Source organism: Agelaius tricolor, unplaced genomic scaffold (genome assembly GCF_023055355.1).
Source record: "Agelaius tricolor isolate 1412-34295 unplaced genomic scaffold, bAgeTri1.0.p SCAF_6, whole genome shotgun sequence".
NCBI classification, from domain to species: domain Eukaryota; kingdom Metazoa; phylum Chordata; class Aves; order Passeriformes; family Icteridae; genus Agelaius; species Agelaius tricolor.
This window is the reverse complement of record NW_027269266.1, coordinates 33446484-33469263: the sequence shown is the minus strand read 5'-3', so window position 1 is coordinate 33469263 and position 22780 is coordinate 33446484. Positions and strand designations below refer to the sequence as shown.

At 36.7% G+C, this 22780-nt stretch overlaps 1 protein-coding gene across 7 annotated transcripts in view; it reads left to right on the top strand.

Moving 5' to 3' along the window:
* Window positions 1-17822, top strand: part of ANKRD28 (ankyrin repeat domain 28) — a 119951-nt gene extending 102129 nt beyond the window's left edge. For 4 of the 7 annotated variants that reach the window (XM_071429276.1, XM_071429274.1, XM_071429272.1 and 1 more), the window contains 14 exons: window positions 385-496; window positions 1200-1226; window positions 2041-2115; window positions 3131-3332; window positions 4727-4814; window positions 5213-5330; window positions 5929-6148; window positions 7177-7264; window positions 7361-7444; window positions 7961-8106; window positions 8280-8362; window positions 8501-8583; window positions 10844-10935; window positions 16096-17822. In XM_071429276.1, coding sequence (XP_071285377.1) covers window positions 385-496; window positions 1200-1226; window positions 2041-2115; window positions 3131-3332; window positions 4727-4814; window positions 5213-5330; window positions 5929-6148; window positions 7177-7264; window positions 7361-7444; window positions 7961-8106; window positions 8280-8362; window positions 8501-8583; window positions 10844-10935; window positions 16096-16382 — 1705 coding nt within the window. In that variant the 3' untranslated portion in view covers window positions 16383-17822. Of the gene's footprint in view, window positions 1-384; window positions 497-1199; window positions 1227-2040; window positions 2116-3130; window positions 3333-4726; window positions 4815-5212; window positions 5331-5928; window positions 6149-7176; window positions 7265-7360; window positions 7445-7960; window positions 8107-8279; window positions 8363-8500; window positions 8584-10843; window positions 10936-11937; window positions 12063-14284; window positions 14486-16095 lie in introns of all 7 variants that reach the window. The other 3 variants (XR_011679555.1, XR_011679556.1, XM_071429275.1) reach the window with 3 other exon arrangements.
* Window positions 17823-22780: the final 4958 nt, after the last annotated feature.

Sequence of the window (22780 nt, the reverse complement as noted above, 5' to 3'; positions counted from 1 at the left end):
TCTTCTTTGCATATAGCATACAGAGAAGAAGGAATTAATGCAGAAAAGCATACAAAATAGTAATCATTGATATTAGCAAAGGTAACTGCAGTTGTGTTAGCTGGAGGAAAATAGCCATGAAATACTAGTTTTAACCAAGTCAGATAACTCAGAAGATGCAGGATGTCTGCAGAGAAGGATTATTTCAAATTTTGAAGCTTTGTTATTGACCTTTATGCTTGATGCAATGAGGTAGCTTTCTCTAGTCCTAGCCAATATTGTACATTAAATCAGTGTCCCTGTGTGCTGTATTCTATTTTCCAGTTGAATTGGAACAATTTATCACTTAGCATTAAGTTGAAATTCAGCATTTAGATACATGGTTGCATATGTCAATTTGAATAGGTGCCTGGAATACTTGCTAAGAAATGATGCCAACCCTGGGATCCGAGACAAGCAAGGATACAATGCAGTTCATTACTCAGCTGCCTATGGTCATCGCTTGTGTCTTGAATTGGTAAGAGAACATATCCTGGGTGAAAGGTGTCACTGCTGCTCTCACAGGGTGTGCTGCAGAGGCCAGGGGATTCCTCCACCTTGGCTGTCAGCTGGGTCAATACTGGATTTTCAGTATTTTTTTATAATTTTATAATTATTAAAAATAATTATGAAATAAAATTATAATTTTCAGCCTCAGTGCAGATAAATTTAAGCATTTGGTATTCCTAAAATAGAAGCAAGGTGAGGAGCTAGGATGCTAGATACTGGCTTAAAAAGATGAAAAAATCTCAGATGACAAGACAGCTGGTTGAAGATGTGGGATATTAGGTGTTTTTTGTGTCTTAATTTAAAATACACTACTATTTTTTTTTTTTTTTGCTGGTGGCTGAAATAAACCACCAGCAAAGTGGTGGTGAGAACTATCCCACTGAGAACTTTTAAGAAATTTCATGAATGTCATTTGAAAGGAGAAAATTAAAAGGTGGGGAAAACCTGTAAAGAAAGGATGCCTTATAAAATAGTTCATGCAGTTAGAGTAACTAGTGGCCACAGAATAGAATTTCAGATAATAAAGCCGTAGTTAGTTTTTTATTGCTCCCTTTGCAAAAATATATGTGTTATTTGATATGCTGTCTTTTACAACTTCAGTATTTTTATTAAAATTGCTCTTTCATATTTAAATGTATTCAAACATGAATTTTGGATGTTTTTAATTACAGATTGCAAGTGAAACGCCTCTAGATGTTGTAAGTCTATTATTTCTCACTTTTTAAGTACTGCTATAGAGCAAAAGGGAACATGTAGTTTTAATAATACTGCTTATTTTTTAGACTTATTCAGCCGTTTCTTCAATGCATGAATGTATTATACCATTTCAACTATAGTTTAGATTAAATTGGATTTTACAATTTTAAAATGGGAAATTGTTTTTAAGCCAAAATACTTTGAATGTTTTAATTCTACTAATGTACCTAATTAAATATACTCTTGAAGAAGACCCAGAAGTAAAACTTCAGAACACATCTCAAAGTCACAAATAGAAATGTATATACATAGATATTTTAATGCTCTAATGCTTTTGCTTTTTTTGAGTCCATTTTTTCTCTCTGAGAATTGTTTTCCTGTTCTGAGAAATCCATCCTGCTGTCTGGCATTTCATATTGTATTCTGCTGACTTTCACCTAATCAGAATGCTTACTTGGCTGATGTTTGGGGTTTTTTTTCCTGCTGCTGTTGTCACCTGTCCTTGTCTTCCCTCTGTATTCATTGTTCATATTGCTACTTCAGAAAAAATACTAATTTCAATTTCGTTTCTTATTGAATTATTGCATTATTATGCAAAATTAAACTACTGGGGTTGGAATATGAATATGAGGGAGATGTTGTAGTTGATTCAGACTCTAAAATGTTGAAGATCAGGACATCTGTAATTCTATACTATTCTTCTTACTTTTTCTCCTTTGTTTTTCAATCTGTGTATATGGGAAACTGTAGCAATTATTGCTGAGTGTTTTCAAAGGTGAGGGGGTTTTGCACTCACTCTGACTTTTTCTCTCTAAGCTGATGGAAACATCAGGTACTGACATGCTGAATGACTCAGACAACAGAGCACCTATAAGTCCACTGCATTTAGCTGTAAGTTCTCAGTTCTTTTGTGATGACAGCTCATCTGGTAGCAGACAGTTGCTACACAGGTTTATTCATTCTGGATTTTTTCAAAATAAGTTAATAAACAAAATGCAAACATATTTACTAATATTCCTGAATGAGGTATACAGGATGATTTTTGCATTTCACTTGAAATTTGCTTCATGGAACAGCTTTCATGTGGAATCTTCTAATTAAAAGCTGTGCTAATGAAACTTTTATAAGACTTGTTCTATAAGTAATTATGACTTTTTTAATCATTACATTGTTTTACTCTCTTAATTGTTTAGTATGAGAAATGTTTGTCCTCAATACTTTAGGAAAGATTTACACAAGGAGTAGTGTAGGACAGTGATGAAATTAAAAAATATGTATAAAAAATATAGAAAAATATTCCAAATACAGAGTAACCAGCTCAATGTGTAGCTTTGATCTTTTCACTGAATTCAAAGCAATTGAAAAAACACTCAATACTTTCTGAAAATAGAGTCTCATGCAGTATGTAAATATATATATATATATATCTACAAAGTAAAAAATAATCTTTGATAGTGGTAAATGAAAGCTATTTGTACTGCATTCTTATTACAGGTGCTTTTTAAAAATATTTTATGTAAAAAACTAAAAGAAATACTTAAGTTTGCTTATGTTCCTCACTTGACATAATCTGAGGATGATGTAACTACAACATAAAGCGATGAAACATTGTGCAGTAGTCAAAATTCTGGTTTTTATGCTGATTGAAGACAGATGATTTTCTGGGAGTAGTTGCAGTTGCTGACTGACTGAAGGGATAAAATAGGAAAAAAACACCAATCTTCTTGCTGAAATTGTGGGGTTTTAAAATTAGTTGTAACTGTTGTAACTACTTATCTGCTGCATCAGTTGCTCTTCTGCATGCTAAAGTAAGGATAGTCTCTTTACAGTTTCATTTATGTAGTTCTGGCAAGAAAGGGAAAAATGTTAAGGATGGGAAAATTGAAGAATTTTCTTATTCTTGTAGGCCTATCATGGCCACCATCAAGCTCTGGAAGTGCTGGTACAGTCACTGCTGGACCTTGATGTGAGGAATAACAATGGGAGGACACCACTGGATCTTGCTGCCTTTAAGGGACACGTGGAATGTGTAGATGTGCTCATTAATCAGGGAGCATCAATCTTGGTGAAAGATTATGTTGTAAAGAGGACCCCAATTCATGCTGCAGGTATGTGCTAGCTACTAACCTCTAAAATTTTGGATTGTGAAGTGTATAATCTGTTTAGAAGTCTCTGTCATTAATGTTCTAAGAAAGAGTATTTAGGAATAGAGGATGACTTTCAAGGTAAATGCTGTGCTGAGAAACATGTAGCAAGAGAGTTGCAGGCAGGAACCAGGATTAATCCAATAAACCAGTGGAGTCCAAGAGTGCCGTTCCACACTTCCCTCTGGAAGGGTGCATTGTCCTTGTCCATTCAAGTGGCTGTGTTGACAGGTGCAAGCCATGTCCCTACTTCTCTCCTCATCTTTCACACAGCCCAAACTGCAGGCCCAAATTTAGAAAGGCAAATTGCGTTGCCTGTCTTGGCAGTAAAATGCTTCTAAAAATGACTGGAGTCTTGGAGAATTTTGGCAGTTTGAGAAGAGACATGAAAACTTACTTTGATTTTTTTCCAAGGATTTAAATGACTCCTGAGCATTTTCAAAATAACAGCAATCCCATGCAGTGTTTTCTTGCTGACTTTCCTAGAAAACATCTCTAGGCCTGCCTTTCTCTGAGTCTAGAATCCACAAGAGAGTCTTTTTTTTTCCCCTTGCATTAAAAATAGACTTATTAAATTTGACATTTATAGTAATGGTATTACAGAAGTGTTGCAGTTAAAAAGAGCATTATGTACAAAACATCATCATTCTAACCACTTGATTTGTTGTCCATGAGCACAAGCTGCATTCTTCTATTTGATTGAGCTTTCCTAGCTTGTGTTAGCATGTCTGTCAGCTACAGAAACATGAATTGTTGCTGTGCTTATGTGAGCTGAATACTGCAGCTGTAGGTCAGAAATAATTTCCCTTCCAAGAAGCAATCATTTTATCTTTCCATGAGTTGCATTTAAATGAGATTTCTCAATTTTCTGTTTGTTCATTTTCCTTTTTTTTTAACTGCTTGGTTTATTACATCTATGCATTACATTTCCTTCCCCTTTCTAAATGTGATTTCCATTATTTTATAACTATGTGCACGCTACACTTGCTAACAAAATCTGACTATGATTTGCTAGGTATGTGTTTCCCAGTGCCTTAAAACAAGCAAAAATTATGCTAATTCCGATACTTTAATGTTCCTTCTTATGTGTGTTGTATAAGCATATATTCCAATTACTTTTAATATATGCAACCTCATTAATATATACATAAAATCTGTTGGCAGCTGATAGTTGGAATCAGTTGTTTCTAACAATTTTCTAGTATTCGTATTTTAATTTAAGTTATAACAATGGTAAAATTGTACAGTGGGTTTTCAAGCTAATGGGCTTTAGTCTGAGCAGATAGGTTGCCATTCTGTTTGAGCTCTATACTCAAAGGCAATCAATGTAAACCCCATATTTTTATAATGTTTTACAGCTACAAATGGTCATTCAGAATGTTTGCGGCTATTGATAGGAAATGCAGAGCCACAGAATGCAGTGGACATTCAAGATGGAAATGGACAGTGAGTTTAAATTATGGACATTCTGTTCTTCACAAGTTATTGCATTTTGTAAAAGAAAAAACCAAATACTTTACAGTAATTATTTTTAACTTATTTTAAAAGGAAATTATTGCAATAAACATGAAGTTGAGAGTGAAAAATGTTCAGCTGGGAGGAAACTAAAATGTGTCTTATGCCCAGATTCTGAGAAAATGGATTCTAGTTACTTAATCAGGACTTCTGAACTGGGGCATGTTACTTTATTTTCTCAAACCTAAAAAGCAAATGAGTGGAAGGTCATTGATGATGTAAATCTTAACAGTGTTGAGTGGAAGGATAGCAGTTGTTGTGCTTGAGCTGAGTGCTAGTCTGTTAAATTTCCAAGTGTAAATTTCCACTTTATTTCTGTCTCTGCTTAGGACTCCTCTGATGTTGTCAGTTCTCAATGGGCACACCGACTGTGTTTATTCACTCCTTAACAAAGGAGCAAATGTAGATGCCAAAGATAAGTGGGGAAGGACAGCATTACACAGAGGGGTAAGAGAATATTCCCTTTTTTTCATTTCCAGTTTTCTACTTGCTAATTTCAGATAAAGACTTAATATGTAGTGTTAATTAATGTCTCATTATTCTCATCTTGCGATTTTAATTTTTAATTGTATTTTTAGTTGCATTCAAAAGATGCATTCGGCCTGTTTGCTACCTACCCTCAGAATTCCTTTTGACTTCTACAACCTCCTAATCTTGCTGTAAAGTGTTGATTGGAGAGGTCCTAGAGTAGAGATTTTTGCTGGGGGGAAGGTAGTGTTAATAGGAGGAAGAAAAGCATGATATGCGCCTCATGCCAAATATTTTGTTTATAGTGTCTGCCAGATAAGACAATTGAATGAGCCCAAGAGATTAGTAGTTCATTCAGCGTTCTTCCAAGAAAATACTCTGACATGAGTATTATAAAATATTGCTATTTTCCTAACAGAATGTCTGGTTTTAGGAATAAAAATAGTGACTTATTTTGCTTATTTTGTTACGCCTTAAAAATGCCAGAATTTGCCTGAGGTTTGCTTGCTTGGGTTCTGCACCTCGGCTTACACACAGGAGTATTTTCAAACTGCCCTTTGCTGTGTCTCTCTCCCAGGCAGTTACTGGGCATGAGGAATGTGTGGAAGCATTGCTCCAACACGGTGCTAAGTCCTTGCTGCGGGACTGTCGGGGCCGCACCCCCATCCACCTGTCAGCGGCGTGCGGCCACATCGGCGTGCTGGGGGCTCTGCTGCAGGCCGCTGCCAGCGGGGATGCAGCCCCTGCCATGGCAGACAACCACGGCTACACATCGCTGCACTGGGCCTGCTACAATGGTAAACGCTTCAAAATGCACCTCTACATTTAGGTTTTGGTTTTGGGGTAGAAGTATTAGTAACTTTATATTCATACAAAAGCAACATCCTCTTTCAGTGCCTTTCACTGAATGAGAGAAAATGACAGACATGCTATCTTTTGAGGAATGCATTAACAACTAATACATAAGAGATGTTTACTTTTGTCCTACATTTTTGTCATATACTATCTTAGTTTAGTTTTATGTCTCAAGAAGTCTTTAAAGAAATTCAGCATAATACCTTTGAATAGCAATGTGTCGCACACATCCCAAAAAATAACTTTTATAAGGAGGAATGGTTTCAGATTAAATCTATATTAAACTTGCTTCATATCAAATATGGTAGGCATAAGAATCATATAAAAGTGATTCAATAAGAATTTTTTTTTCTTCACTGAGACTTTTCATGGATTTGAGAGTGAGGGAGACCTTAAAATGTAGGAAAATCATTCAGCTCCTTTGCTAAAGATTTTGTTCTGTGTGTTCATTTAGAACATTGTAGAGGGTGTTTTTTATTTAATCTCTGAATGACATGATAGAGAAAAATCAAGAAGTAAGAGATTAAACCTTCATTTCACCAATTATTATTAAGTGAATAACTACTGAGCTGATGCAGCTGGGTGATAATTTCAACTAAATGTAGAACAAAAATAAACCTCAAATGGTGGAGTTGTTTTCATGGAGACAAAGTGATGAATGTACAGAAGAGTTTGCAATGCAGAGGTGTAAAGAATTCAATTAGGTGTTCTGGATGTTCTTCAGACAGTGTGAGGTACCTTGGAAATTTCATAAAGTTTACAGTATTACATGTCAGTTTGATTTTCAGGATTCCAAGAATTTATTGGTTCCTTAATGTTGAATATTCAGCCCTGTTGAATATAACCAGTCTTTCTTTGAAATTTTCAAATACAATACTGCTTAATCTAATTTAGGTACATATTTTTCATTGTAAGCCATAGTTAGACCTTTTCCCTTCTTTTCAATACCTAACTCTTACATTTGTTTTAGGTCACGACAGTTGTGTAGAGCTGCTCCTGGAACAGGAAGTTTTTCAGAAAATGGAAGGAAATTCTTTCAGTCCCTTGCATTGTGCTGTGTAAGGAAGTACAAAATTATTCTTCATAAATTTCATTGCTGTATTTAACAAAAGATTTATCATTCTGTAAATAACAGTCTGTTTAATTCATTTTAGGATAAATGACAATGAAGGTGCTGCAGAAATGTTAATTGATACACTAGGTGGTGGTATTGTAAATTCAACAGATTCAAAAGGAAGGTAAGAGTGCAAATGCAAAGGGAATGTCTGTAATGTCATACAGTGGCTGTGCTAAATTCTTCAGTCATTTGGGGGGTTTGTCTTTGCTACTTAACCTTAATTCCTCATTCCCCCCATTTTATTCTTTAAAGGTTTTTGTTTTATTCCGTGCTAGAAATAAATATTAGATTTTTAAAATTCTGTTCTGATTCAGTAAACTTGAATCTACTTTTTATTTTACAGGCAACTTAGAGCACATTTTAAATTTTTTCATTTTGTGGATAGAGCTTTATGCATCTTTTATTTTTTCTGAATCAAATTGTATCTCTATTATAAACTGCGTGGGTGGCATTAGTTGAACCTATAAAGGAACTTTATAAAGGCAGCAGTCACAACTCCAGCAATACTGATTGCAAAGGATCAGTGGGAGAGACTGCAGAGTCTTTTTTATTTGTAGGATCACAGGCAGGGATGCCCCTTTGAATACAGTAGAAAGCATGGCTGAACATGGCCATATTGTCTTTTGATCTGTTGTAGAACACCTCTGCATGCAGCAGCTTTTACAGATCACGTTGAGTGTCTACAGCTTCTGCTTGGTCACAGTGCTCAAGTAAATGCTGTAGATTCTTCTGGGAAAACACCTTTAATGATGGCTGCAGAAAATGGACAGACGAATACAGTTGGTAAAGAGAAAGCTTTATGTATTTCTGCTCTTAGCTCTGTTAATCTTACTGTGGGTGAAGTAGCCTTACAGTTCATGTTCTTGTGAATGTATTTTGCCAAAATTCTGTTTTCATTTTGCTGTTTGGATTTTAAGGAGTATGCTTTTAGTTAATAAAAGTCTTTATTTCCCCAGAGGTGCTGGTTAGCAGTGCTAAGGCTGATCTGACTTTGCAAGACAATTCTAAGAACACAGCACTCCATTTGGCTTGCAGCAAGGTGTGTGCACAGTCTGACTTATCAGTGCTGAGCTTTGTGTTATCGAGCACTCTTTGAAAGTATTGTTACTTTGAGAAAACACTCAAAGCAATTTGTGAAGAATATTTGTTATGTGACAGATGTCTGTTCTGTGTTAAGGGTCATGAAACTAGTGCCTTGTTAATCCTGGAGAAGATTACAGATAGAAACCTCATCAACGCCACCAACGCAGCCTTGCAAACGTACGTATCAGCAGGGAGCGTGTCTGAAAGATGAGTTCTTGGTGTGCATCTTGCTCATAAAGAGGAATATTTTTCAGATTTTTTTTCAAACTCATTGAATTTAAACTGTTAATAGGTACCAAGAGTTGAACCAATTTGGAATTGAAAGGGTGTTTTGCTCATACTTACAGCTCTGGATGGTTTTTTTTTCTTGTGGGTGAATAGGATGATAAATAAAACTTGCGATTCATGTGTGGAGTTACTGATATCCACTGAGATTACCTGTAAACTGAGGTTTTTCTATTTTAAAATTATCCAGTTTTTCAATTAAAAATCACTTCATTTAACAGCTTGAGGCAAACTAAGACTTGGTCTTCAAAGATAGCTACTTTAAAAAAAATAACTGCCTGAAGTGTGCTTTTATTCTTCAGCATGCTTTCTGTTTCATGTTTCAAGGATGAAACGTTATTGTCTATTAAATGTCATGGAGAATACACTCTTCTTAAACCTTCCTGAAGAAGGTCTCTCAAATAGAATTAAACCTATTTGGTTAGCCTAAATCACAAGGAAACCTTAGAAATGTGTGGTATGTCATACCAATCAAGATGGGCTACTAAACTCTTCTGCATTTTTTTCCTTTTGGAGAATGGGTTTGTGTTCAGGGAATACTTGGCACACAATGTGTAGCTGAGTTATGCACATGAATTATTAGACTGCTTCAGTAATGGTATCACAGACCATTTAGGGAAAAAAAAAGCTAAAAAAAACACCAAAAAACACCTTACAGTGGAACTTGTAAGCAACTCACATATTATTCTGGCCTTACATCCCTTCTGGAATCTTGCCATATTCAAGCTCATACAGTGCTTCCAAGTATTCCCTGAGACCTGCTTGAATTAAGGAGTTAAAATAGTAAGAATTCTTCTTTTGCTTTTGCTGCTCACCATGGTGCACCTCAGGCAGCATGAGATAACCAGAAAGCAGGAAAGGATTGATTGCCTCATTTCTGGCTTTAAACAAGGATGTCTTGGGAGAAGGAAAAGCAAAAAGGAGATGGGAACAGATGTGGGAAAGTATGCTACCACAGGCTCATGTAATTCCACCCACATGCCTTGGCTCAAATAGTTTGATCAAGAGATATCATGGGATAAAATAGGTACACATTTGTACCTCTATAAAGTGTTTATATAAATTGCAAGGTTTTAACCATTGTTTAAATAATACTGCTTTAGGAAACATTTAATAACTAAATTGAATTTCTGAACAGCTTAAACAAAGTCCTTCTTTGTGGCAAGATAAGCGTTAAAATTGTTGGTATCTACATTAAAATTATTTTAATTACAGTGCATTTTTCAGTATATCTGTGGTAATTCTTGCATTTTTTAATACTTTAATATAAGTACCATAGATACAGCTGCTCCTGTTTGTATCTTTTGCATTTCTGATATATAAGTAAGGCATTTGTTTCCAGCTTATAGTTAATTCAAACAACTTCAGGAATCTTAGAATGAATGAAGAGCAATATAAAGCAGAAGGGAAGTAAGCCGATAATTCTGTTTCCTGCTGCGTGATAGTAAGGTTTTATTGAAGCCAATGGGAACCAATTTTGAAAAACTGTTGCATTTGAAAAAGATCTAATTAGAATATTTGAGATAAAGCTACACTTTCCTTTATAGAGCAAATCAACACAAAATTGATTTATGGTTAGTAGTTTGAGGTTTTGAAAAGTAATCTGCTTTTCTTGCTGCATGCATTATACTGTGAAATATTTTTTCATCTCTAATCACAATGGAATATAGTGGTTTCTAGAAGGCAGATTGATGAAGTGCTTCTGCATCTCTTATGGATATTTACATGTAGCAGCAAAGGGCTGCCATTCTGCTGTAGAGCTCCAGTGAGTGATGGCAGTGATATGCAGTTACTCTCACATGTGACAGTATCTGTTACAGCAGTTGAGTGGGGGATTTATCAGCAGTAGGGTGCCAAGTGTTTCTGACTTTTTAACATGATAAAGTCCATAAGCAGGCACATCTTTACTAGCAGCTGCTTCCTCCCTGTGTGCTGCCATGGAAAGAAGAAAGTTCACAACTGGTATTTTAGAGTTTCTTTGCAATAAGAAAAGACATTTGCTGAGTTTCCCATCTTAGTTATTATATCTACAATATTTGTATAATGTGTAAATAACATAGAAGTATAATATTACATTTAACTAGATGCAAGCTACCTATCTTACTTCATTACTTGTTCTAAGGTTTATATATGAGTTTGCTTGTCTTCACAGACCTCTGCATGTTGCTGCTCGAAATGGACTAACGGTTGTAGTTCAAGAGCTTTTAGGGAAGGGAGCAAGTGTACTTGCTGTAGATGAAAATGGTAAGAAAAATCTAACTTTGTTTTCCTGTAAGGAACTGTGGTTCTAAACTCAACTCCTTGAAAAACAGTAACTCTGGAAACTACAGATGAGCCTTGCAGTAGGTTGCCCTCACAGAAAAAAATGTGTTGCTGGTGGATCATTTTAGCAAAGCAGCAGAAGTAGGGAGAGTGAAAACTTTCAGAATGATGCAGGTCACAGCACAGAAAAGTTTGGCTTGCATTTGTAGTTCTATGATGCTCTATAAAAGTAGTTTTATGATGCACCTATAAATGCACTAGCTTTGGCATACCAAAAATGGTCAGAAAAACATAATGCTCAAAGTAAAATATAACTTTCAGCTGTTAAGCTGGATTGAATTGCTATTTGTTTTGTCACAGTAGGTATATTGGTGTTAGCTTTTAAAAGCTAGTATGATTTACAGCTCACAGTTACTGCTCTCAAGCTTCTGGCTCTTCAGAGTTTTTGGCACTTAGAAGTAAGAAGTAACTGCTTTATCACGAAAATAAATCCTGCATCTTGTAAAACAAAAGAAAATTAGACTTACTGACTGATTCACATATTTTCATGTAAGATATCTGTGGTCCTCTAAAGCTGGGCTTTTGAAAGTGTAAGGCTCTGTCACTTATGCCATAAAAGCAGTAGCTGGGATTTGGGGAGGGGTGAAGCAATGGATTGTTTGCTTTTTTTACTTTGTTTGTTATTTTTTATTCCAAAAGTGATGTGCCTAATTAATAGTTCTAATTATATTTCCAGATTGAAAATTTTTTCCTCTTTTAATGTTCACTGTGAATTTTCTCTGTGTGTTTCTCAAATTACACCCTTAAAGTAACATGGGTGACTTAAAGATCATTCCTTGCCTAAAATAGGGCACAAGAATAAGTGCTAAAAGAAACTTCCTCAAATGAAAAGATTGAAAGATATATAGTTTTTTTTATTTTTGCTTCTCATCACATGTATGCTGACTGGAGACATTTGCATTTTTGTGGGCTTCTCATATACAGGCAGCCAGTCCCTTGTTAGGATGGATCTTCGACATAACAGAGGAAAACATTTGTATCAAAGTACCCTGGCAGCCTGGGGATCTAAAATTCTTCTTTTTTATTCTGCTCACATTTTAAATTTTAAAGTAAGTCTGAGCACTATCTAATATTTTTCCTCATTGTGGTTCTTTCTAATAGCAGTTGCTTTGTTTATAAAATTTTAAGCAGCCTTGAGACTATATCAAGCAGCCTTGATGGATTCTTTTTCTGACTGAAGAAATAGGCAGTGGAATATTTTGGATCACAACACTGACATTCTCTTACAGCGTAGTCCAGATAAGTTCAGTGATCTGCCAAACAAGATTGGCATTTCATACAGAATTAGATGATAAGAGAGTTTAATTTTAGGTTTAGAAAGTTTTAGTGTTTTACATGGAATCTGTCTTGGCTCCTTATATGGAACATGTAACCAGCAGAGCCTCAGCTGTTATGGAGCGATGATCCACTTTTTGGTTTTGAATTTGTCCTTTCTGTAAAAGCTACATTGACTTTTTGCAAGCAGTCTCTATTTGTATCTATAGCTGTATAAATTGAGTCCTCTGCTGCTATATCTGAGCATTATTGAAAAACATGAGCTTTGAAAAAAAACAGCATCACTCCAGTTACCTGCATTTCAGTTTATAAATAGTTTATAAGATTTTTAGAACTCTGCATTTGAAGTCACACTGCTTTTGTCATAGAGCATCTCTTAAAATGGTGAGATCATTTTTGTTTAAGAACTAATGTCAGTAGAAAAAATTTAATCCTCTTGGTTCTTAATAGATTAAATGCAGCTGAAACAGAAAATTAACTTTCCAGTATACTTCCCCAAAGTGGTTTTGTTGAGGGTTCATTCTCAGCTCTGTATCAGTTCTTATTCAAATTTCTTTTTTTTTCCCCATTTTTCTGCACCAGTCATGATGAAACTGCCATCACCTTCATCTACAAAATTCTGTTGAATTGGACATTATTAATGCAAATTTGCCCATCTTGAATGAAATTATTGGCTTTTTCTTTCATTTGATACTATATGAAGTTTTGTCACTCAATCAACATTTCAGGAGGGTTTCTTTGTGTGTTTTGTTTTGTAGTGGGGTTTTTTTCCCTGAGTATTTAACTTTTATTTTAATTTATATTGAAGATGTCCAGTTTTCTGGAAGGAATTTTTCTGCAAGTTGTTATAAGATGACTTCTGCCTCAGACTCTCATCTCTTTCCCAGTGCTAATATCTCATTCAGTTGATCTTGAGAACTCTCATTGCACTGACCACATCACCAACCCTCTGATTTCCCTCTAGATGCCTTCCTGGCAACTTTCAAGCTCCAGGGGAGGGAGCAGCTCTGCATTTGGGCAGGGGGAGCCTCAGCCTTAAGTCAGTGTCCATCATGCAGACCCTTGTTTTTTGTTGTGCAAGGATGCTGCCCCAATTCACTCTACTTCTATTGCCCCATATACAACTGAAGATAGTAAATATTTTGTTGTCGTTGTTCTGTGAGGCCTTACACAGGTACAAGTGCAGATTATGAAGACCATTACAGGAGAGCTGAGTTAAGAGTATTTCAGTGGGGTCAGTTCATTTACCAACATCATCTTCAAGTGAAATATAAAGTATTTATATCTGCTGTTTCCCTGGCTTATGAATTATCACTCTGCAGTTAAGTGACATAAAATTACAATTTGTTCTTATAAATTTGAATTTGATATAGTGGAGTTAATATAAGTTAATGTGGTGGAGGACACAGATGTCAGTCTTCTGTGGTGTAAGCAGTTACTTCATCTTGCTATGTCTAAGGCAGGAATAAAACTGGGGTATTTCATTCCTGCTTATGAAAGCCAGGAGCTCGAGACCTACAATTGTGTATTAATTATAAACACAGTTTTTAGAGAACAGAGAACTTTTAACAGAAGCAAGTATTTTGTTTAATCCTTACATTGACCTTTTTATGATGAACTGGGATGCACTGCTCCAGGAGGAACATGAGTATTCAAGATCCTAGAAGTCTTTAAAAGGGGGGAGGGGGGAAGGGGTCAAACAAACAAACAAATAAAACCCTTAAAATAGCAGATGACTGCTTGTTTTTCTTCTTTGAACTTTTATCAAGTCACATTAGTGAAAGGAATGGTATTGAATATGACCAGCTTTAATAAACTTTGTGTGTCATCTTACCTTCATACAACCTCCAGCAACCATAGATATAAATGGTGTGCATCTGAGTATCAGTTCTGAGCCTTCTGTTCTGCCTTACATGCCTGAAATGCAGTCATGATCCAGGTGTGGCGAGCCCTGGCCCTTGCTTCTGAATCCTCTCAAAATGTATCTCTTCTGCAGACTGTCACTGTTAACTCTGAGCTGTTTAAGTGCTGTGGTACCTTACTAACAATGAAACCATCCGCTGCGCTGCACTTCTGTACGGCCCTATCGCATGGTCAGCTGGTGCGTTCTGTGCTTGACTTCTCTGTGTTTCCTTGGATTGTGTGCTCCTTTGGGCAGGGACTCTTGTCTTGCTCTGTTCAAAGCATCAAGCACAAGGTCTGTCCTGAGTGAAAAATAGTTCAACTGTCCTGAGTGAAAAATAGCTCAATAGACTGTCCCCTGCTTGCTGTTTTCTTAATTTCTAGCTATAGTTATTTTTCATAATGTGATTGCTGGTTTAATACCTATGTGCAGTTGTACAATACAATAACTGCTCCTGAGCTCTATCCTAAAACTTGATCTGGACCTACTTCTAAAATAAATACGATTCCTTTGAAGTAGTTGAAACACTTGCTGGTAGAATGAGGATTGCCTTGTTTTCCCTGCCTTCCTAAAGTCTGGATAGACGTCTATCATGCACTTTGTGTTAAAGCCATCCATTATTTAAAATTACTTGGGTGCTTTTTACTTGGATGTTGTACACCTTGAACTTGTGGACTACGAGGTAGTGCAGGACTTCAGACTCCCAAATGTACCTGAATATGAATCTTCCTGTTGAGCTCATTGTGGGCATTTCTGTCCCACAGAGTGAGAGATGCTGCAGGGTGGAGCCAGGGAGGGGAACTTGTCCTGCTCTTGGCATCAGAATTAGCTGTGATCTGTGGTGGTACTTAGGAGACTGCCCTGCTTTTAGAGCTGCCAGTGGCACCAGCAAGGACAGTCCTTGGTGCTGTAGATGCACCGAGACCTGTGCCAGAACTCACCCTCAGGTGCCATCCGAATGGCTAAGCCTGAGACAGGAGCAGTGCACGGATCTCTGCTGAGGAGAATTTGAAGCATTTTTCTTGACATTGAATGAATAGAAGCAAGTACACAGAGAAGGGGAAGCTGCAGAAGGAACAATGGTGGAGGATTATTAGAGCCACAGAAACCCAGAAGAGATGTCACAGCTACGTGACTTGACTGCAAATCATTCCACAGCCCGAGACCTCCTGCATTTGGGGGTTGTCACAGCAGCAATGCCTGGCAGAAGTTTGGTTGGACCAGTTGGGCAACCAAGTGGTCTCCCTGCAAGTTCTAGCCTGCTAACCCAGCTGGCATTTACTCAAACTTCTCTGGATTTCTTAATTGATACCGTGCAAATAGAAATCAGGCATTGGCTTTATAATTTATATTATTGAATATTGTAATGAAGTATATTACACTATTGTGATGAAGTAATTACACTCTGCCTTTTGAATTGACTGGCCTTGATCCTTTAGCCAGCTTGTTACTGAGATAACAGTAGTGTTATTGAAGTGCCTGTCTGTGATGAACAGCTATGGTGGAGATTCTGGATGAAGAAATGTTTGAGCTGTAGTTTGTGCAGTAGCTCTTTAGTGAATGCTCTCTATCCTTGCTAGCTGCTTTTAGTTGTCTGTCCTCAGCCAGGTGACTTCCTCACCATTTTCAGATCTGGGCTTTTCTCACTGGCCTAGAGTGTTTGGCTCTGCTTAACAAAGCAATTACATCTTTTTTGCAAAGCCCAATAATTTCAAGATTGTTTTTGTAATGAGAAGTTTAAAAATACTAATTGATAATGCATTTGTTTCATTTTTTTGGTTTTTTAAACAGTGCGGAGCTAAGCAATGTAAAATACCTTTACAGCTGAAAGATTGTATGAACTTGGAGAAATTTGTACTTTGTGTTTATTTTAAATGAAGGTTTTGTTTTCTCTCGCTTCGTAGGTTACACGCCGGCTTTGGCCTGCGCGCCCAACAAGGACGTGGCCGATTGCCTGGCTCTCATCCTGGCCACCATGATGCCTGTTTCATCGAGCAGCACATTGCCCGCCCTCACCTTCAATGCCATTAATCATTACACCAACACCTCAAAAACTGTCACCTTCGATTCCTTGCCGATCATGAGGAGTGACCACAGCTCCTACTGTACTTTCAACAACATTGGCAGGGAAGGTGGCTACCCCTACACAGAAGAAGATGAGCTCAATGACTCAGATTCTGAGACCTATTAGAAGATGCTTTTTGTAGGTCTGAGTGAACCCTCATGCTGGAAGGTCAGACTCGTGCTATGAGAAAGCTGTTGCTGTTTGAATATAGAAGGAGGACACACCTTTGAGAAGATGTTTTTTATTGTGGTTACATATAAAAAAATCTGTGAGACTCTAGGAAGATTTTTAAGAGCATATTTTGCAGAAGAAGCATAAATTCTTGAATAAGTACTTTGAATTCATGGCAAAAAAAAAAATAAAGAATGTCAAAACTGTTTTATTTAACTGTATTCTACCATTCTGTTTCTGGTGCCAGGAGTAATTCCTGCAGACTGGGCACCCAACTTGGTGTAAATGAACAAGACAAAGGATTCAGATGCTAGATTCAGATGCTCTCAATAAACCTAAAACCATTTTGAAGGCAATAAATGAGTTTGGTACAGTAGGCATTGTTTGTGCTGCAAATTGCCAAAGGACCAAATAACTTAAAGATTTTTTTAATTAAATGCGTTTTTGTGAAAACTGGAATAGGTTATTTGAGAAGTTATTTCAACCAAACCTTAATTACTTCTGGAAAAGAAGCTTAGATTTGGGTTTAAATGTTGAATTTTATTTTTTTTTAATCATCTGAAAGCCTTCCGACACTATTAAATGTACCATAAAAGAAAGCAGATGTGCTTTTAAGTTTTATTTTTTTTTTCTTTTAGGTGAAATGAAAATGATCTGTCATACTTTTATAATACTAAAATTAAACCAGCTAACAAGGTGAAGTCAGGGTGAAAAATGTACAGTGTAATAAGGGAAGGAAGGGGTGGGAGATGTGGGAGGGAAGAAGTAATTGTTGCACAGTTACAGATTTTTTTTTAACTTTTGGGTTTTGGATGGAATTTTTCTTAATTTAAAAATACATTAATAACTTGCAAACTATGAAACTGCATAAAAAATTGAATTGAAATGTCTTGATAACCCTGTTGTGACTAAGAGTTCTTTTCAGTAATTTATCTACTTCCTTACATCATAAAATTGTATGTAAGATTAAAATTGTATATCCCTGTCACTTTTTTTTTTAATCCCAGATTAACGGGGGGGGGGAGGGAGGAGGGGAGGTGAATTTAAAAGTATATTTCCCTATTAGAGAAAAAAGTACAGTGTCTGGTCTGTGGGAAGAGCTGTGTATCTTTGTTGTGCTACATTTAGAAAATAAACAGCAGAAACAGGTCCCTGTAATGTAGTTCAGACTTGCCCAATTTTTTTTTTATTTATAACAGACTACTGTGGTTTTTTTAATTGCCTGAAGAATGAAAAACTGACATAAGTAAGCTGAAGTTTTGTCTGTTAAATATGAATTTACTTTATTTGGCTCTGCTTTAACTATAACTGTTACTTTTCAAGTGAATTTGTTTATGTACATGCAAGGAATCCTTGCGTGTCCTGGCAAAGTACAAATAAATTACTACAAACTGATTCCAATTTCATTTTTATCCTTTTTTTGTATTGTGAAACTGGAAATCTTTGATATTGTAAATTAACAGCTGCTTTTCTGAACATAGTGTGGAAACATGGGACAATATTTTGATCTATTTGATAATTTTGTGGGGTTTTTGAAAAATTAATGAGCATGTACATAGAAATAGTGATTGCTTGAATACTGTATTTACCTGCACTCTTTCAGTACTTCAAGATTCCTGTATATTTTACAGAGTATAATAAAACCCAAATGTGAGTTCTACTAATGAATAATTTATTTGTATGTACTAAGAATTAAAGACAAAGTCTCTTGTCAAGCTGTTGGAGTTTATAAAATCTTCACGAAGATTTGCCAGCATTTTAATTCTAAAGCGAAGGTGAGCTACTTAAAATAATTTTGAATATTACTTCATTATTCCTTTAGGCTTCCTTATAAATACTGCTTTCTTAACATTTGTGCCTGTGTTCATTGTTTATCTGTGAGCAGAGTTAGAGGACTTCAGGGAGGTGGTGATTTCTGTGCTCTCTTCCCTCTGAATCTGCCAGGTGTGTGGCTCTGTGGCAGCGATGTTTGTGCCACGGGCAGCACTCACAAGATCCACATGGGCCTGTCTTGGGATTCACTGCAACCATTTCCATTCAAAGGCTGAAGCAACATGGACCCATTTTTTCCTCAAATGCTTGTGGGAAATCTGATGAGACCGCCAAGTGGTGTGGCAGTTATTTAAAAGGTAACAGCTGCATGTTTCTGTTCGTGAAACTGTCTGATGTTAATTCAAAAGCACTGTGGAAGGATGATATTAATAGGCCTTTATTATCTGTGCTGACCTCTGCCTGATTTGGAGATGACCTGGTATCTCTGTGTGGTGTCTGTAGCCTTAGGGCACAAACTATAGCAGGGTACACTCCTGTCCTGCTGGAAAAATTGTAGTGCAGTAGAGGCTGGGTGGCAGAGGAGGAAAAGCTCACATGGCATTGGTTTGTTGAAAAGTCAAAGATTTGGATATGGAATACAGATACATGCAGAAAACAGTGCTATTGAATGTGTTTGTTTCCTTATGCCAATCAGAAATTGTGCCTTTCATTTTGTTACTGCTCACCTCTTGAAAAGTTTCTCGGTGCATTAAATTGCATTATTTTAACTTAGGTTTTGTGAACTTTTTTGAGCTAAATATCTGTCTTTTCTAATTATGAATTCTTTAATTGACTTTGGAATTCATATTTACATGATTTGTGTATCTCATCTGTCTGATCATTGCAGTTTATTCAGTGAGCCTGTACCTTGCAATTTGCATGTATTTGTTAAAAAAACCCCAAAACTCTATTACTACTTAGCAGTATGGGTAGGACAGTAATTGTGCCTTCTAAGTGATAATTAAGATTGATATTAGAATATGGTCTAATTCCAAAAATGGAACGTGATTTGTTTAAAGACCATGCTGCTGTGCTCAGAGACCACTTCTTAATGAGAGGTCAAGGAACAGCAGGCTCCTTGTCTCTGAAAAGCAAATAATGATGATGGTGTCTCGTAGGGCTTTAAAAAAAATGAAAATTATGTTGCAACCTCAATTTTTCTAAAAGAAATCCTCCTGATTTTCTACAGATGAATATTGCACAGCTATTCTTACAGCCTTTATCCAAACAATCAATTGGATTTTTGTCAAGGGAGAGCAGCAAGCCTTGGCTGGACTACTGAAGCAATAGATAAGAATAAAAGAAACCCTTTATGTCCTGGGGAAGAAAAAAAAAAAAATCAGATGGACTTAAGGAACGAGGACAGCTGGCTCTGCTCAGCTTTCTGTGTGCTCTGACTTCTGGGATGTTTTATGGGTTTTCCGTTCTCAGGATAAATGTTCTGCAGGAGAAAATGCCAAGTCAGTATTAACCTCCTAGGCTGAGCTGTTACTTTTGGAGTGTCATGTTGCAGGATAAATGCTGGGTGCTGATAAGATGAAGAATCAGTGTGTCTCTCCCTAAGAGCGACCCTACCGCAGTTGAGGAGATTTTTCGTGTAATTCCATATCAAATCTCTGTGTCCTGCTTTGTATTTCCTCCTGTAAATTTTTATTGCCTTCCCATGCTTAGATGTCTCCAAAATAGTTGTATAAATATATGTGGAACAGTCAGAGCTTTTATTCTAGGCACTTTTTAAACTTAGATTGATTGCAATTGTTTGGGGTTTTTTTCTGGTAATTAATTTTGTTTAAAATCCTGACTTGTCTATGTTCTGGTTTTGGCTACCAGGCTAAAGAATTAACAAATGTTTGGTTGAAAAAGAAATTAATACTTAAAAATTAATTCTTCAAAGGTTTGCTCCTTTTCACATCTACGCAGATGTTAAAAGGAGCACTAGAGATCCCAAAGCTGTTACCTAAACCGTAGGGAAGATGACTAAGAAGGAGTATGAGATAATGTTTACAGATTCTCCAACCCAATTAATTCTGGTTTTGAGAAGAATTGGCCTTTCTGTCTTGCCCAGACTGTACCCATTTAAACACAACTACCAGTTGTAGTAGCTGTAGTAACCCAGAATAACATGCTGTATTTATAGCTACTATTAAAAAAAAAGAATGTTCATTAAATGCAGTTGGTTGGGGATAACATAAGTATTTAGGTAACTTAGGTTCTCTTTTGCAAAAAAAAAAACAAACTGGTGATCTTTCTGTTGTTGATGCTGCAATAACTGGGTGAGAGGATCAGTGTGTAGAACGATGGGAAGTGTCAGTGAATACTGCCCAAAGAACTGGCTAGCATGACTTGAGAGAAGTTTGTCACAATCAGGGAACATTTTTAACAGTGCCAGATGAGCCCATACTACTCAATTCCGTGTTTGGATCAGTGAAGTTCACATCTTGAAAAACTGAAACCAAAATGAAAAGGGTAAATGTTTATGGAAACAGCAGTTCTGCAGAACTGGAGGTTGTGCTCTGGCTCCGTGCACCACAGGGTGGGTGAGGAAGCTCCATGGGCTTCCCTGGCTACAGCAGCAGCAGCAGCAGGATCCTCCTCATCTCTCACAGCTTTGCACTGGGCCTCTGCTGATGGTATGTATCCACAAGAAATGCCATCACACCTTTGGTTAAAAAGCATTGATTCCCCCTGACAGTAATTTCTGATAATCCAGTCCTGATGGAACCAGACTAACTAGGCTTTGGAGAGAAGGGTCTCTTTTAATCTCTTCATAAGTAGTTTAAACTTCTAACACAACTTCCATAGGTCTGAATTCAAACTTTGTAAAATTGATATTAATATCACGAAAAAGTATTTAAATTCTTAAAGCTGGTCAAGCCAATTCATACAAATCCTTAAATCCAAGATTGATAGTTATTGCCTCTTGCAGTAATCTCAGTGATTTGTGATGATTTCCTTATAATCCTCTTTAATATGCTGCAGAAGCTGGCAAGACAGTTGGAGTAGAATTCTGATTGGGATGGAAAACATTTTTTGTATATAAATGTGTAACTGTGATTCTGAATCGGACAAGATAAAAGTTTATAAAACACAGGGTTCCAAACTTTACATACTGAAACCAGAGGTGGTATATGCTCGTGGGAATGTGGTGTGATCATATGCAGGGCCTGGAGTTGGGCTCCCATGATCTTAGTGGATTCTTTCCAGTCATAGACTATGAAATGAGAAGAGATACAGCACAGGCCTCTGTTAATTGATAGCATTGGCTTTTTGCTTTTTCTGGTGTCCTTCTCTCACTTTAATATCCATATGTTTTCTAATGTTAAGTGCAAAAGTATCACTGTGCATTAATTTCAATGATGAAACAACTGGCTATTATTAAGAAACTATCCTGTTCTTGGATTTATGAGAATCTGTAAGCCTTATCACAAAATCCCTTTATTTAACTGCTTAACAGGAGAAGGAAATGCCTGGCTGGACATGGTGAATGTCACCCAGGCTCCCAGCCTGATCTGTGTTCCCACTCAGACCTACTGAGAGCAAAATGGTCTGAAAAGCAGCCTTGGACAGAGCATTTTTTTCAGTTGTTCAGGCATCTAGAGCCCAGCAAGATAACAAGACTGTTTTGGTTTCCTTTCCCAGGGGGAGATTAGTTATAAATGGGACTAAAATTTTCAAATTCTACAGCTCATCTCACAACTGAACTTTCCTGATAGGGAAAGATGACTGTCCCTGCTTACAGGACTTGGAGATTTCTTGCAGCTCTTTCCAACCTGGTATCCCAGTCTCTTTAGCACACTATTTGTCTTCAAGTAAAGCAGTATTTAAATTATCTGTGCTTCCCTGGTGTGCTGTGTGTTATTTTACATTAGGATAAATTTAGCTCTCTCCATTCCACGCTATGTTTTGGCAATTTTCAAGCTGAGGTTGGGAAAGAGATCTTGCAGTGTTCCCCCATGTAACTGTAAACATAGTTGAATAATAGAGAACCTAAAGAGCCTTTCAAGGTTGTCTTCATGTTGATGGTGTCACTAAATATTTAAAGAGGAAAAAAACACCTTACAATCTTCCTTTTTTTAATTAAAAATGCAATAGATGCAGCCAGAACTCTTGCTATTCAGGTTTACAGCAGAACAGAATAAAACCTGCTTTGAAGTCTTGTCAAAGGACAGACTTGCAGGTTTTCTCTGTACCTGGGATCTATCATGTCTGACATCACAGGTATTCTATGTTAGAAGAATAGATTAGATAGCTTAAATAGTTTTAAAGCAAAATCTAGTGATTCATGTATCCTGTCACATATTTTCTATCCTTTGCCAAACTTTGTTACTCAAACTAGCTGGATAATTTTCTAAACATTTTAAAAATCTTCCTAATCTATTAAAGTCTTAATGAATTCAACCTTTCTAACTCTTCTATCAAGACTTTGTTTCATTTGTTGTGGCTCCCACTATTATCTCTGATTCCTGACCTGTGTTGCCCACACCTGCTCTCCCAGGGCAGGGAAAAGGAGAGCACAGTGACTCTCCCAAGTATTTTCATTG